Source organism: Rhinolophus ferrumequinum, chromosome 18 (assembly GCF_004115265.2).
Source record: "Rhinolophus ferrumequinum isolate MPI-CBG mRhiFer1 chromosome 18, mRhiFer1_v1.p, whole genome shotgun sequence".
Lineage (NCBI taxonomy): Eukaryota > Metazoa > Chordata > Mammalia > Chiroptera > Rhinolophidae > Rhinolophus > Rhinolophus ferrumequinum.
Genome location: NC_046301.1, coordinates 39,206,284 through 39,222,602, shown reverse-complemented (window position 1 = coordinate 39,222,602; position 16,319 = coordinate 39,206,284). Strand labels below are relative to the sequence as shown.

The 16,319-nt window shown below is 46.4% G+C and overlaps 1 protein-coding gene across 1 annotated transcript in view; it reads left to right on the top strand.

Moving 5' to 3' along the window:
• TSPAN16 (tetraspanin 16) overlaps positions 1-15,707 on the top strand; it is a 30,279-nt gene extending 14,572 nt beyond the window's left edge. Inside the window, exons 2-7 of the mRNA XM_033134411.1 lie at positions 4,026-4,223; positions 6,669-6,743; positions 8,021-8,128; positions 10,600-10,752; positions 12,657-12,740; positions 15,595-15,707. Of these exons, the coding sequence (XP_032990302.1) occupies positions 4,146-4,223; positions 6,669-6,743; positions 8,021-8,128; positions 10,600-10,752; positions 12,657-12,740; positions 15,595-15,642 (546 nt within the window). The 5' untranslated portion in view covers positions 4,026-4,145 and the 3' untranslated portion in view covers positions 15,643-15,707. The remainder of the gene's footprint in view (positions 1-4,025; positions 4,224-6,668; positions 6,744-8,020; positions 8,129-10,599; positions 10,753-12,656; positions 12,741-15,594) is intronic.
• The last annotated feature ends 612 nt before the right edge of the window (positions 15,708-16,319 follow it).

The window sequence follows — 16,319 nt, the reverse complement described above, 5'->3', positions numbered from 1 at the left end:
TCACTTCAAGAGGAACTTCTCACTATTTTCCGGAACCTTTGAATTGTCACTGATCAATTTGCACTGGTTTTCTGCATGCTTTTCTGACAAATGTTTTTCATTTGTAGTAATTTGTCGAATGCCTGTACAATTCTGTCTTTTCGCATCAATTTAATGCATGTGTATTGGGGGGACTTGGCGGGTAGGGCTTGTTCCACCATTTCCTCACACTGGCGGGCTGAGCGGCATCTCTGGGGGTCGGAGGCACATTTGGATGGATGTATCTTGCAGGTAGAAGCCAGAGTCTGACACACGTAGGATCGCGCTTCCGCTGACGGCCGCCAGGGGACGCGCAAGGCCGGGACCCGAGCCGCCGCCGTGCGGTGAAGGGAGGGGGGCGGGAGGACGGAGTGGAGCGCCTTACGCTGCGCGCACGGGATACTCCTTTCCCCAGTTACCACCCGGGTTGCTCACCGCCCTCCTACCTCCACATCACCTACTGCCGCCCACCCTCCCCGCCCTTATCCGCCGCTCTTTTAACCACCCTCATTTGCATCCTTGCCTCCATCCTAACCCTCTTTGTTTCCCTCTTTTCTCCACCCTCCTTTGCACTTTGCATTTTCTCATGCTCCGTTTCACCCCCATTTTCTCGCCCTCCTTTGCACCCCCGCTTTTAGGCCCTCAGCCCCTGAATCTGAGGCTCCTTATTTTAAATGACCATTTAGAAAAACACACTCCTAGCTGTGAACATGGCCCAGGTTCCAGGGAGGATACAGTCCCTCTTCCATGAACGTCTTGCTTAGTTCTACATGTTCCAAGAAGCAAGAGATTTGACAAACATTCATTAGATTAATTCAAGTGTAAATTATTTTCTTCTTTTAAGCTGGCCTAGTGGTCATAAACGGTTCTGAAAGCCCTGAGCCCTCCAGGACCTGGGCACAGACAGTCCAGCCCAGGGTGTGAGCATGAGGGGTACACGGGTGGTGTCGCATGGACCTGGATGGGGTGGTAGGCAGGAAGACAATGTGCGCTAGGGGCTGACAGAGCTGGGCCTGGGGCTCTCTGCCCATGCGTACAATTTTTTTCCCCCTAGAATGCCCTCTATGCTTCTGTTATCATCAAGAAAGTCCTAGTGATCAATGACACATGGGCGCAAGGACAATCACTTCACAAGCTTTGGCCGGGCAGGCCCCAGATGGACAAAGGACTGGTTCTTGGGGTGGAGGGGGGTGTCACAGGTTCTGCCTTCACGACACTCTTGAAGCGTCAAAGCCCAGCCTTTACCCTGCTTCCTGTGAGGCCTCGCTTATCTTGGCCTCTCTGAGCCCTGCAAGAAGAATGAGCTAATGTGTGGACAGGGGCTTCGGGGCCCTGGTGGCTTATAGCTAGATTCCTGCATCATGGAGCCTCTTGATTCATTCATTCCACACTGGTTTCTTGAGCACCTACTATATGCATTCCACACTGGTTTCTTGAGCACCAGGCTTTGGGAACACAGCCATGAATAGGACAGCCCAGGCCCCTACTCCCCTTGGAGCCCCAGTCAACCACATGAGTAGTCAATGCTGAGCAGTGACCCACAGGGCACTGGTGACATCTGGGGGTACCAGGGCAGCCACCATGCCTTTTCTCCTCCCCTGATGTGTCCTATTTGGAGGAGCCAGCAGGGGATAGTTTGAGACACCTGCTTCCCTGGCACCAGGAGCCTTGCTCCAGCATCCAATTGTGATGTGATAAAGGCTTATGACTGAAGAGTGGTGGCAGCTGGGCCCCCTCCTCTGCAGACGATCAGGCAGCCAGGAGAGAGAGGGGTAGAGCAAGTCAGCTTTGGTGCCACCCCCGCCAGACTTCGACCATCTCAGGAAACAGTAGCCCAGAGGTTTAGGAAGATGCTGACTTAAATGGCCAGGGCCCACAGCCTGATCAACATGGCTGAAATGCACACTCCTTATTCTTCCTTGAAGAGACTGTTATCTTTCCTCAATGGCTTCCTGGCTGTAAGTATGTCACAACCCAGGCCCCTGGGCTTCACAGCCCTTCCTCCACGGATGGCTCTCTCGAAGACAGAAATAAGTTGATCCAAATTCATTGGCATCCGGACCTGTAGTCCCCAGGGAAGCAGGAGGGATGTAGGACAGATGACGAGCAGCAGGACACACTGGGAACAGGTATAGCCTCCACCAACCTAGAGCTGGTAAAAAATCACAGAAGAGTGTGATCTGGGGGACCCAGTGGCGAGAGAGTTTGGCTCTAAGCCAAATCCTGCAGAAAACTCAGTTGTTTGGGGAGGGCAGGAGGGAGTCGTCATTTTTTTTGTCCTTTAAGTTTTTCAAAACATTTTTTTCTTACTATAAAAATAACTTGAAATGTGCATTGTTCAAGAAGTAACAGTTTTCATAGTAGAACAGTATAAGGACAGGCTACCAGGAAAGAGAAGGATATTCAATATCACTACTCTTGTTATCTGTACTGTAACATTTTGATGGGAATTAAAAGAGACAGTGCATTTAAAGGGCTTATGCCTATCATGGGAACATGGCTCAGTAAATATCGTCATCATTAGCTCTTTCCAGACTTTTCTAGATACATCTTAAAAACAGCAAACATGGGATGCTATTACTTTACAGTCTACTTTATTTCCTTTTTAAAAAATTAACTTTTCACCCCTTTTGAGTAGACTTTATTTTTTAGAGCAGTTTTAAGTTCACAGCAAAATTGAGCAGAAAATAGATTTCCCGTATACCTCCTGCCCCCACACGTGCACAGCCTCCCCCATTACCAACATCCCCACCAGAGTGGTACGTGTGTTACAACTGATGAACCTACACTGACACATCATTATCACCCAAAGTCTATAGTTTACATTAGGGTCACTCTTGGTGTTGTCCATTCTGTGGTTTTTGACAACATATCCACCATTTTAGTACCATGTGGAGTAGTTTCACTGCCCTAAAAATCCTCTGTGCTCTGCCTACACATCCCTGAATCTGTGGCAACCAATGATCCTTCTATCGTCTCCCTAGCTTTGACTTTTCCAGAATGTCATATACTTAGAATCATACACCATGTAGCCTTTCCAGATTGACTTCTTTCACTCAGCAATATGGCTGTAAAGTTCCTCCGTGTCTTTTCATGGCTCGATAGCCATTTCACTTTAGTGCTGATATTCCACCATCTGGCTGTCTGACAGTTTATTTGTCCATTCACCTGCTGAAGGATGTCTTGGTGCTTCCAAGTTTTGGCAATTATGAATAAAACTGCTAGAAACATTCGTGTGCAGGTTTTTGTGTGGACTTAAGTTTTCAACTCCGTTGGGCAAATACCAAAAGGTCTTACTGCCAGCAATCCAATTTTTAAAAAACATATAAGGCATTAAATCATCTTTCTGTATCAATAAACATTATCCTACAATAGAGGTCAGCAAACTACAGCCAGATAGATAGATAAAATGTATTTGTGAATTTTAAAAAACTGTTTACGAACTGAGTACAGCTGCTTTTGAGCTACACTGGCAGAGTTGTTATTTCAACAGAGAACTTACAGCCTGCGAAGAGACTTTTCAGAAAAAAAAAAAATATCACTCTCTGTCCTACAGCATCATTTGAAATAACAGTCTAGGGTCCCATTGCATGGCCCTACCATGATTTACCTATTTGCTCTGTCTTATTGGTTGCTTCAGTTATTTTTGATGTTTTCTCCTTAATGAACTTCCCTGAGCATCCAGTACTGAGGCAAATACATGACTATTTTCCTTAAGCTGAAACTATCTAGATGGACTTTCTAAGTAAAGTTTCTTTTATCATTAAATCTTTAAGGTTTTAAATATGAATTGCAAGTGTTGTCCTGCCCATGCACACAAAAAAAGTTTGTTGCCTGGCAGCAATGTATGAGAATGTGTCTCCACATCCTCATCAACACTGGGTATTATCATTTTTTAAATGTTTTTGCTAATTTTATTGGCCTTCACTCCTCCTCCCTCCCCCAGAAGAGTTCTATTTGTATACAACTAACAGACTGCTTTTCCCTTTCTGGTTTCTGTTCTAAAGATATCTGGTGTGATCCTCATTGGCCTGGGCGCCTATGTCAAGTTCAGAGGCGCTGTCCTCACAAGGGTCCTCGGGCTGTCCTCTGCATACCTGCTTCATGTTGGCTACCTGTGTCTGGTGATGGGCTGCATCACGGTGCTGCTTGTCTTTGCTAGGTGGTATGGAGCAACCAAAGAAAGCAGAGGCACTCTCTTGTTTGTAAGTTGGATCTGCACACAGGCCCCAAAACTACCCCCTCATGTACGAATCCTTCGCTGCGCACACTGCAAACCCTTTCCATCCCCTGTTTTACAATGTTTATGGTATCTCATTTGATGTCATCAATACATCCATCTTTTCCTTTATCATATGTCTCATTTAGAACTCCTTCCCTACTCAAGAACATAAATTATACTCTCCTAGGTTTTCTTCCCATAGTTTTGGTCTACTTTCTAACTTTTAGCTCTTTAGCCTTCAGGAGTGAATAATGTGTTTGATGTGAAATAGGGATCTGATTTTATTTTTCCCCCACTCGGTGACATACTGTCCCCCTTATTGAGTGTCCCCTCCAGTCCTCCTCTGTTTCCACGAGTTTCCATTGTGCTTGCAGACAGCATGTCGCAGGTTTCACATCTCTTATTCTCACACAAGCCTTGGCTAACCATCTCCCCAAAATCCACCTCCCAGCTTCCCTATTCCCATTTCCTTTACAATCTTGTCTGAGAGAATTATCCCACCTTAAATTTAATCTGTCCCCAGTGTGTTTGTTTTCCTTCCTCCACTCTGTTGCTACAAAACTCCAGTTATTTCAACTTGGGGGTTTCTGGGAGATCCTTACTCTAGTCACCTCCCAGAGCATAGACAACCCCAATTATGAAAAGCACCCTGCCCCCACCCTCCTCCTCCCTGAAGCCCCATCGTCTCTCCTTTTCTTTCTTAATTACTTCATTCAGCAAATATTCATTGGCCAGGCCCTAGAGTCCTCTCTCTCAAACCCCACATCCAACCCATTGGCAAATCCGATCGACTTTACCTTCAGCACCTGTCCCTCCAAAGCCTCTGACACCTCATTCATAAAAGCTAAGTCCTTTTGATGGTGTTGGGAGCCACAGAATGTTCTGAGCAGAGAAGGGACTTGGGGGACTCAGGTGCTCACACGCGCCCTCTGGTGGCCACAGCGGGAACAGACTGTGAGGGGAACAGATGGGGGTGTGGACAGCGGAGGGACTGGGCTGGTCCAGGTGGGGGATGGTGGAGGCTGGACCTGGTGGGGCCGTGGAGGTGGTGAGAATTGGCAGGTGCAGGTTAGGTTCTGAAGATAGAGCCACTAGGATTTGCTGACGCCTGGTTATCTCAGTCACCCAGAGGCAGAGAGATAGTAATACTGACATTAACCTTTTCACTGCGTTAATTGGTTTCAAGTTTGTTCTCCAAAATGTGTCAAAAATCCACAGAAAATAATTACAGTATTTATATTTTTAAGTAAATACAGTTAGGGTGCTACATTTTATTAAAATAAATGATGACTTTAAAGTATAAAAATTTCCTATTGTTATTCATTCTTGAAAAACACAAAAATATAGAAAAGTGTACATCTGCTTTCCTAAACTTCCTTTCTGGAACACTGAGCTCCTGGGGTAAAGTCGAACGCCACAGTCAGCGGCATAGAAACATCATTCTACTCTAGACGAACATCGCAGCAAAAATGTTGATATTAATTCTCATACTCTGTTACATGAGCCATTCATCTGAGGTCGCACAACTGCTAAGCCCTGCACCCAAGTTTACCTCTGTGGGCTGTGGGGACCCCAAGGGTACATCCACTGCACGTTCCTGTGTCACTGTGACAAGGCCTGATAAACCCTACCATCAACCAGTCTGGTGACGCAAATCCTGAATTATTAAACAGGTCTTAATAATAATAATAATAATAATAATAATAATAATAATAGGCATAAATGGAAATAGATGAAAGAAGCCAAGTGCTGACCTTACTTTGCCCCCATCTGGCGTCAAGAAGCTCCACAGAACCCACTGAGACCCCTGGAACTGGTCCCACTCCTACATTGCACAGATGGGGAAACTAAGGCCCAGGGAGGAAGGCAGTTTCTCCTTGATGGGATAACTTGAAGACTTCCCCTCTGCTTGCTGAATTTCCCATTGTTTTCTACCGCATAAGTGAATTTATTGGAAATGTTAGTCAGCAAATGTTGATATTTTCCTTCTGACACCCACCAAACTGTCACTTGTCCCTCCCCTTCAGTCCCGCCACCCCTCCCCCCACATTGGCAGGTCTGAGGCTTTTCCTCCCCTCCTCCTGCCTCTATTCTGTCCTCCCGACCTTCCCTTCACCTCCCCCCATTTGTACACACAGCCTTTACTTCCCCTGGAGGTCCCCACTTAGGCTTCCCTGACACACATAAAGTGCTGAGTGTGAAATCGGGGTCCAGCTAGCGAGCAGCTCCTAAGAATACCCCACTGTCGGCATCCTGGACAACATGCAGGAAAGCAGCACATGAAAAAAATAACTCCCCTCTACTCCACTCGAGTGTGAGTTCTTTCAAACTGGTGGAGGTCACATGACCTGGGGGTGGGGGCGGGGGGGGGGGGACAGGGACTCCCAGCAGGCTCCCAGCCTCCTTCCACCCCTTCTGTGTCTTCCAGTGCTTCTTGTGCATGGTTGTCATTCTCATCATGGAAATCACAGTCGCCACAGTGGTTCTTGCCTTCCTCCCAATTGTAAGTACAGCACCCATTTTTAGGAATTATTCAAGGACTTGCTTGTTCAAGGGAAGAATGACATACATACCAAGATGTGCAAAAGATTGCCCCCCCTCCCGCGGGGCCTAGTGAGCATCAGTGGGGGAAGTTAATTTGTAATAGTCATCACAAGGGAGTCCAATGCAGGTGAAAAGAAGGAAGGGCCTGTGGTGCATTCTTCAGGTCCTCATTTGTGTCCCCCCAGAGGCCAACTTTGAGACAAGAATTTGAGGCTCCTGGTTTATTTGAGAGCTGGTCTTAAGAAGGCCCTATAGGGGACAGGGAATTGAGGCAGGGAAGGGAATGCAGTCCATAAAAGGTGACAATGTGGGCAAGTGGGCTTAATTCTGCTGGGGGACATCTGCGACACATCGCCAAACACACACCTTTTTTTCCCTCAAGGGACAAGGGAGCTGTGGTACTGACCCACCACCTCCATCAGTCATGGCTTGAGCGCTGCTCCCACAGCACATGTGGCGGAGAGGCCACAGAGAACCCTCAGTGGCTGGCAGTGGGAAGCCAGGCACAGGGGCACAGAAATGACAAAGGCCACTGGGACGCGAGCAGGGCACCAAGAGCAACTGCTACTCTTGGTGAGAACAGCCAGATGCAGAACAATAGAGTCCTATGAAGCAAGGAGGAAAAATAATAGAATATGCTTTGCTTTGACACACATAGAATATCTCTTTTGGGACACAGGAAACAGTGACAGTAGTCGTTGTGGAGTGGGAGGAACTTATTGGCTGGGAGAAAAAGGTGGGAGGGAGACTTTTCATGGTCTACCTTTCTGTGCTTTGTGAATTTTGAACCATGTGACTATATATCACCTCTTAGGGGGAAAATGTTTTTATCTAGACTTTTATTTAAAAAATAGAAAATTAAAGTTGTCCCCCTTTTTTTTGTGCAGAGAGAGAGAGATTCAGTTGCTAAAGATGACATTCAAGTCTGAGTTACAGCCAAAAGCGGGGAGTGTAGTGGGTGTGTGGGCTGTTGGAAAGAGCAGATGATTCAAACTCATTTGTGATGGGTAGGACCAGATGCACTCTGATCGAGACCCACGCTCTCCCCCGTGTCCCTCCCTTGGGGTGATGGGAGCCTGAGTTTGTCACCCTCCAGTGCAGACCCACGTCTGAGGGGAGGGAACTAATGTGAAGGAAGCAGAAGGGAAGCCCCCACCTCCCCGCTCTGTCCCCAGGAAACCTCACCAAACGGGGCACCTTTCTATTTACGTGTTCATGGCTTTCTGCTTCATTGAGGTTGAAGAAATGGCCCTGGAGCACAACTTCGTGACCCTGAGGAGGAATTATAGCGGTTACAACGCGCCAGATGACTATTCCACGGAATGGAACTTGGTCATGGAGAATGTGAGATACACATCTCTTTTTAATGTGGTAAAATACACATAATGTGAAACTTAACCATCTTAACCATTTTCACGTGTCCAGTTCAGTGGCATTAAGTACATTCACCTCATTGTGCAGCTATCACCACCCATCTCCAGAACTTTCTCATCTTCCCAAACTGAAACTGTCCGTTAAAGACTCCCTCCCTTCCCCCAGGCCCTGGCCCCTCCATCTACTTCCTGTCTCTATGAATCTGACTCCTCTATGGACCTCATATAAAGGGAATCACACAGTATTTGTCCTTTTGTGTCTTGCATATTTCACTGAGCATAATGTCCTCGTGGTTAATTCATGGTGTAGCAGGTGTCAGAATGTCTTTCCTTTTTAAGGATGAATAATATTCCAATGTCTGGAGGGACCACATTTAATTTATTCACTCACCCGTCAGTGAATTGCTTCCGCCTTTTGGCGATTGTGAATAATGCTGCTACAAACATGGGTGTACAAGTCCTGCTTAGGTGTTTGAGATCTTGCTCTCAGTTCTTTTAGGTACACACCCAGAAATGGAATTGCTGGGTCATATGGCAATTCTATGCTTAATTTTTTGAGGAATTTCCATACTGTTTTCCACAGCGGTTGCACCATTTTACATTCCCACCAGCAAAGCACAAGCGTTCTAGTTTCTTCACACTCTTGGCAACACTTCTTTTCTTTTTTTCTTTTTTTCTTTTTTTTTATCATAGCCATCTGCACGGGTATGAGATAGTGAGACTTACTTCTTGAGTCTTGGTGTTTAAGGAGCAGGACAAGCCTCCATGTGTCATCTAAGCTCCTGGAGCAAGCAGTTGAAGAGGGTCTCTGAGGTCTGTTCTTAGGAGTGTTTCATATCTGAGTCTTGGGCCCAGGAATTGCTTGGGGTCATGTGGAGGCTTGGGAGGGGGCACACAATGGGTAGAAGGCTTGCCTGCATCCCAGTTTTGCCTTCTTAAGCTTGAGAGAATAGAGAATATCTCTCATTCATTCATATATAGCACTTCAACTAATCTTTATGATCACATACTATGTTCTGGGCACTTTTCAGGGCTCTGGGGATACAGCTGTGCACAAAACAAAATCCTTGCCATTCTGTTGCTGACACTTAAGTGGGGAGATGGACAAGAAGCTATCAAGTAAACATTGGTGCCAGGGGTGATTAAGTGCTATGAGGAAAAACAAGGCAGAGAAAAGGCATAGAGAGTGAGGGTTTTGTTCACTCCTAAGTACTATTTATCACCTATTTTCAGCACACAGTAGAATGGCCTGTCCTGGCCCCTTGTAGTTAGTTGGGGGTCATGTGATGAGTTCTGGCCAATCAGCTGTGAGCAGAAATGATATGCGTCACATCCCGGCCAAGGTAGTTTTGCCAGTGCCAGGCCCTCCAGAGCTCTCTTTCACTTTATCACATTAGTAGAACCATCTGGACAGTGGGTGCTCCATCCGCCTGAGTCCCTGAGTGACTTTGATAAACAGAGTTCCCCTGCTAAGTCGTGATGGGCATTTGGTATGAAGAGAAATGAATGGCTAAGATTAAAGGGCTGTTTGTTATGCAGCATCACCTATCCCAGACTGACTGAGTCAGGAGTTGTGGCTAATTTGGAAGGAGGAGTCAGGACAGGTCTTCCTGAGGAGGGACATTTAAACAGAGACCTGAATGAAGTGAGGGAGAGAGTTGTACAGATATTTGAAGGAGTAGCATTCCAAAAAGAGGGGACAGCCTGTTCAAAGGCCCTGAGGCTGCTATTTGCTTTGTGTGTTTGAGAAACAGCAAAGAGACCAATGTGAGTGAGTAAGGAGAGTGGGAGGATACGAGGGCCTTGAGGTGACAGGGTAGGTCGTGCAGAGCCTTGTGGATGGTTTGGACAGTGGTGAGTCCAGCTTTCACTCCAAGTAAGATGGGAACCACGGACAGTTCTGAGCCGTGGTGGGGGGACAAGGGAGGCATTTAGCACAAGCCCTTGTGACTGTGCTAGACAGTAGCCATGGCGACTGATTTCTATTGTTATTAGTTTAATATTTTTCCCCCTTCTTCTGCCTCCCTCCCTCTCCGATTCAAGCCGTTGTTTCTGTCTAGTTGTGTAGGACACAGCTCTCTGGCCCATGCTGGTATTATGAGCCTTGCGCTCCCCCCAGCTGAGGCAGTCGGTCACCAGTAGGTCGTCTGCTCACAGCAGTTCACTGCAGCTCTCACTGGCTGCTCAGGGCAGCACACGGTAGCCCACGGCAGCTCACGGCAGCTCACGCCGACCTCCGGTTGCTCATGGCAGCCCAGCTCAAGGGAGAGCCATTGTTCACAATCTTAGTTGTAGACGGTGCAGCTCATTGGCCCGTGTGGGAATCGAACAGGTGACCTCGGCATTAGGAGCACGGCGCTCCAACCACCTGAGCCACCGGGCAGGCCCTATTACTTTAATACTTGAAAGGAAGTCTTCAAGTGTTTATTCTCCTCTTTACAGCTGAAGTGTTGTGGCGTGAAGAACTACACAGATTTTTCTGGTTCCTCCTTTGAAATGATGACCGGCCACACCTACCCAAGGAGCTGCTGTAAATCTTTCAGGACCGTGGCCTGCGACGGGCACAACGTATCCATAGGTGTCATCCACCAGGAGGTAACCTGAGATTTTGTTGGCCATCACCTTGGTAGACGTCAAGGGCTGGTGACCTTTATAAAAATTGCATATTTGCAGGAAACCCAGGAAAAGGGGTTAGGGGAGAGGGAAATGAACTCTCATTGGGTGTTCAGCTCATTTCATCCACACAGCCTTGGGGAGTTAGGGTTATCATCCCCCTTTCACAGGGAGGGAACATGAAGGGCTCGAGGTCACATGGCTTTGGGATTTGAGTTTATGTTAGCCTGAGTCCATTGCCTGGACCATACTACCTGCCATACAGAGAACTTAAACTTCAACAACAGTGATGAGAAATGATCATTCTGGTGATAACGAAGACCATGTGACTGGGCACTCACTTTGGGAATTCTGTCCCCATCGCAACTCTCCAGGTGGGGACTGCACTTCTCTATTTTACAGATGAGAAAACTGAGGCACAGAGAGGATTCCATAGCCAGGGAGTGGTGGAGCTGGGCTTCATACCCAACCCCCAGCTTCTCCTTGACTTCTGCCTCAAGTGAGTGACACAAGGATCTCCTCTGAGGGAGGAAATAGGAATCTTTCATTAATTCATCCATCACCCTGGAATGGCTCCCTGCAGAGAACTGGCGGGTCGAGTCCCAGGTTAGGACCTCAAAGATGAACATGGGGCTACACACTAGCCCACTGGGCCCTGCACCACCTGACTGTCACCTCCTGATGGCCTCTGCTCCCACTCACCCCTTCCCTCATTCTGTTGCAGCCACATTGGCCTCCTTACTGGTACACAAACACACCAGGCACATGCCAGCCTCAGGGCTTTTGCAAAGGCTGTTCCTTCTGCCTGGAATGCTCTTCCCCTAAATGTCTTCCTGCCTCATCTCTTTCAGGTCTGTGTTTCATTGTCACTTCCTTGGTGAGGCTGTTCTTGAGCCCCTCTCTATAATAAGATTTGCCCCTAAATCACCGTCACACTCCATCTCCTTACCCTGCTCCAGTGTCTATCCAGTGTTTAATCACTACCCGTTTACCTGTTTCCCCCACTCAAATTTCGGCCCCACCAAGGCAAGAATTTTGTCTGTTTTGTACATTGTGGCATTCCCAGTGCCCAGTTCAGTGCCAGCAAACACTAGGCACTTAATAAAGGCTTCTTATGTGAAGTGGGTCACTGAACTGCCAACACTGAGCTCAAGGCAACCCAAGCTTCCAGAAACAAGAAGTGCTGGGGGCCTAGAAGGGGGAAGCATCTCAGTGACCCCAGCATGGGGAGTGGAGACCCCATCACCTGCAGGAGACTGCTCTGCCCACCCACTGTGTGGTCTCTTAATCTTTCTGAGCCTCAGTTTCTTCACCTATGAAACAGAGAAAAGAAGTACCCACCTCATGAGGTTGTAATGAGAAATGAGTGAGAAAATATATGTACAGGGCTGAGAAGGTGCTGGAGGCATGTTAGCCTTTCTGTTCATATGTAAAGAGCACTCAGAAATAACTAACAGTTATTGAATGCTCCCCTTGTGTCAAACCACTGCTGGGTTCTTCATGTAGATTTTTTTCTCGTTACTTACACAAAAATCTTGTTGGGTTGTTGGGTCACAGTTGGTCACATTTACAGTTGGGGAAACAAAGGCAAAGGAAAGAGTAGTGACTTCTCCAAGGTCACACAGCTAGTAATAATTCAGGACTCACCCCAGTTGGACATCAGTACAGATGAATACAGGGGTGTTCTGGGGTGTGTGGGTGTGTGAGGAGGCCAGGAAGATGCTAGAGTGTTGGGGGGATAGTCAAGCAAGAAGGAGCCAACGTCCCTTTATCCTCCCTGAATCTGAGAGCAGTTTCGGTGGCCCAAAAGGTGTGGGAGGTAATGGGGCCGTGGAGTCTACGAGCCCCTAACCAGGTCCTGTCTGCCTTAATATTTGTATTCTTAGGGCTGTTTTCCCAAGCTCCTGAAAATAACCAGGACGCAGAGCTTCAACCTGATCGGGGGCACACTGGGGGCAGCAGTGATGCAGGTAAGGCCCAGAGCCTCTGGGACACACTGAGCTCTTATACTGAGTACCTACTGTGTGCCAATCACTGTTCTGGATACTGAAGACAAAGCAGTGACAAAAGAAAAAAAAATCTCTGCCAATGTGGCCGTGACATTCAAGTAGGGGAGACAGTAAAACATGGTGATGGAATAGGGAAGATCAGGGAGGGCCTCTCAGAGAAGGTGACAGTTGACCTGAGGAGATGAGGGAAAGCCATGTGTGTGGGGGGAAGGCAGAGGGAACAGACAGTGCAAAGGCCCTGAGGCAGGAATAATCTTGGCTTATTCAAGGACCAGCAGAGAGACCCCTGTGTCTGGAGCAAGATGAGTGAGAAGGGCGTAAGGGGAGGTGAAGGTAGGGAGTTGATGGGGGAGATCATACAAGGCCCTGTGGGCTGCAAAGATGGGTTTGGCTTTATTCCGAGTATGATAGAAAGCTCGTAGAAAGGTTTTAACATTCACTTTTTCACTCCACAAACTTTATTGAGCACTTACTATGTCCAGGCACTGTTGTAGGCACTAGGGACACAACAACGAACTAAACAGACAGAAATCAGGGCGGCCGGCTAGCTCAGTTGGTTAGAGCGCAGTGCTCTTCACAACAAGGTTCCCGGTTCAATCACCACATGGGCCACTGTGAGCTGGGCCCTCCACAACTAGATTGAAACAACTACTTGACTTGGAACTGATGGGTCCTGGAAAAACACTTAAAATAAATAAAAGTTTAAATAAATAAATAAAATAAACAGACAAAAATCCCTGCCCTCGGGAGCTGAACGTCTAATCAGCAGGGAAAGACAAGAAATATGATTCTTTAAATTGGAAAATGATAGTGATAAGTGTTCAGGAGAAATATAAAATTGGGAAGGTGAGAGGGGAGGTCATTTCAAGCAGGGTGATCTCATTAATGGTTCACCTAGAAAGGGGGGAAGGCATGAGGGTGCTGGGGCTCAGATCCAATTCAGGTGAGGAACAACTTCCTCTGAGGATACGCTCCGTTCGTCCAGCTCATGAGTAGGCCCTACACTTCCCTGGGGGTAGGCCTGAGTGCACACGGGCTGGGGCTCCAAACTCTAGTCCCAGTTATGTCACTTATTAGTGATCTGACTGTGAGGCAGGACCACAGCCTACCTCATTTGTAAAATGGGCTGCCCCGTTGTTTGTCGTGAGCATTGATGAGGTGGAATGCATCAGAGGCTTTGCACATTGCCCTACAATTCTGGGATGTTATTGTCATCAACTCGAGGGAGGTCTTACCTGAGACGGAGATCGCAGGGAGGCAGTAGTGGAAAGGTGATGAGTTCTCCATGCACCGCTAGGGATGGTCGAAGACCTCTCACTGTGGAAACGTTATGCACAGGAGCTATTCTCATCCTCAAGACTGTCCAAGACACGGATCTCTGCTCAGAGCCCAGTCCAGATAAACCCCAGGGAGAAAAAAAATATTCTTTAAAACTTTTCTTCTCCTACCTCACTTAAAGACAAGTTCATAAGGCAATAACTATAAAACTGTGTTGCTAGACTTATATTAAGATGTAATTCACACGACAATAATAGCACAAAGAAGGCTAGAGAAAAACAGGGCTATATGTAGGCTAATGAAATTAATTTAGTATTCATTTAAACTAGACTGTAAAAAGTAAAGCTGTTCTTTGTAACCCCCAGGGCAACCACTAAGAAAATAAGTTTAAAATATAGGAAAAGAAACAACAAGAGAATTAAAATGGTGCACTAGAAAATATCTAACACGAAAGAAGTCATGATGGATGAATAGCAGAACAAGAACAACAAAAAAGGCAAATATAAAATAAATAGCAAAATGACAGATATAAGTCTTACCTCCTCAGCAATTCATTAAGTGTAAAGGGATTAAACCACTTAACTGTATGCTTTAGAAAGGTGAATTGTATAATATATGAATTACCTCTCAATAAAGCTGTTATTTAAAAAAAAGGTTCTCCATCTCTTTGAGCCCCCAAGTTTTTCTCATGTGCTTCTCCCATACTGATTTTCAATATGCGATAGTGTTTTTCTGCAGATCACGACCACCCAATATATACATGAGTTCCATCTATCTGATTTGTATTTTAAAAGTAGGCACTTTTTTTAATCATACGAATTTATATCGAATATGTGTCTGCAAACTATATCACACCCTCTTCCCGAAAGAGGTAATAACAGTCAGCATCCCAGCTGGAAACAGAAATCAGCCTCCAGATAATCCTTTGAAGAAGCCTCAGGGGCCTCCTTGCAGAGGTGTGGGCAGGGTTAGGGAAAATAAGGGATGTTGAGGCACTCAACGGGCTAGCAACTTGGGTAGCTTTTACTTTTCTTGGGCCTGAAGAGGTGGGGAGAGCAAGAGCCAAGGAGGAGGGACCATCTGCCCATAGGTGTGGTCTTGGAGAACTCAGGATGAACAGAAGAGAGGAGAACATAGGGAAGAAATACTCCAACATTTCCTCCCACTCTCCCATCTCTAATTAGTACTTCCTATTGGCCAAACCTAACAGGAAGCAAGAGGGCAGGAGATTCTGGGAAACGTAGTTTGCAGGACCCAGGGGAGAGCAGAAGAGCAGGGAAATAAGACCTGTGGGACGCAAAGGGAGAAAGACTAATGTGCATCATGAAAGGCCTCCACCTTCTACCCACCACTGAGATTGACTGTGTTAATAGGTCCAAATTATCTCCAACTTGGCCCTGAGGGACTTTTGGCCATTTCTAAAACCCTGCCCCGACCTTTCTGGAACAGGATGCTTCCTATCTCCATGTATCTAATTTGATTCAGGTTTCAGAAGTCCCTCAAGTTGGTTCAATGTTTCTTTCTTCTCCCCTTTCAGCTGCCAGGAATTCTTGCCACCTTGTTGCTGTTTGTCAAGTTGGGCTGACAGATTTGAGGAAGAGGGGACAACTGGGCCCACCTGGCTGCTGGAGATGTGGTCTCATTTTTATTGCTCTGTGGCACTCACTGCTTTTTGAAGGGAGATTGTAATAAAAGATTTGGGAAACCCCTGTCATCCTGACTCCTTTCTCCTTTGTTTTATTTTTCACACTAGCTGGCAATTATTGTAGTTCGAAGTATCTGAGGGATGACATGACCTGCCTTCTCATGTTCCTGTCTTGTTTTGTAAATTATTTTGTGAACAAATATATGGTGATAGAAAGAGAACTGACTCTGGGTAGTGAACACACAATGTGATGTATAGATGATGTATTATAGAATTGTGCACTTGAAACCTATGTAATTTTACTAACCATTGTCCCCCCCAATAAATTTAATTAAAAAAATTATTTTGTGAAAAAAATCTAAAGTGTTCACAAAAGATAACTCATCCAAAGAAACCCCCACACACCCATCACCCAGATCCAGCAATCACCAAGAGTTTGACATTATTTGTTTCATTATCTTTTTCCCCCCTTGAATTTAAAACAAATTCCAATGTCATTTCCTTCCTTCATACTTCAGTATACATCTTCAAAATGTATACATTTTTGTGTTCACAACCCTAACGGCATTATCATACCTGACTGAATGTGTGTCTCCCCAAAATTCATTTGTTGAAAC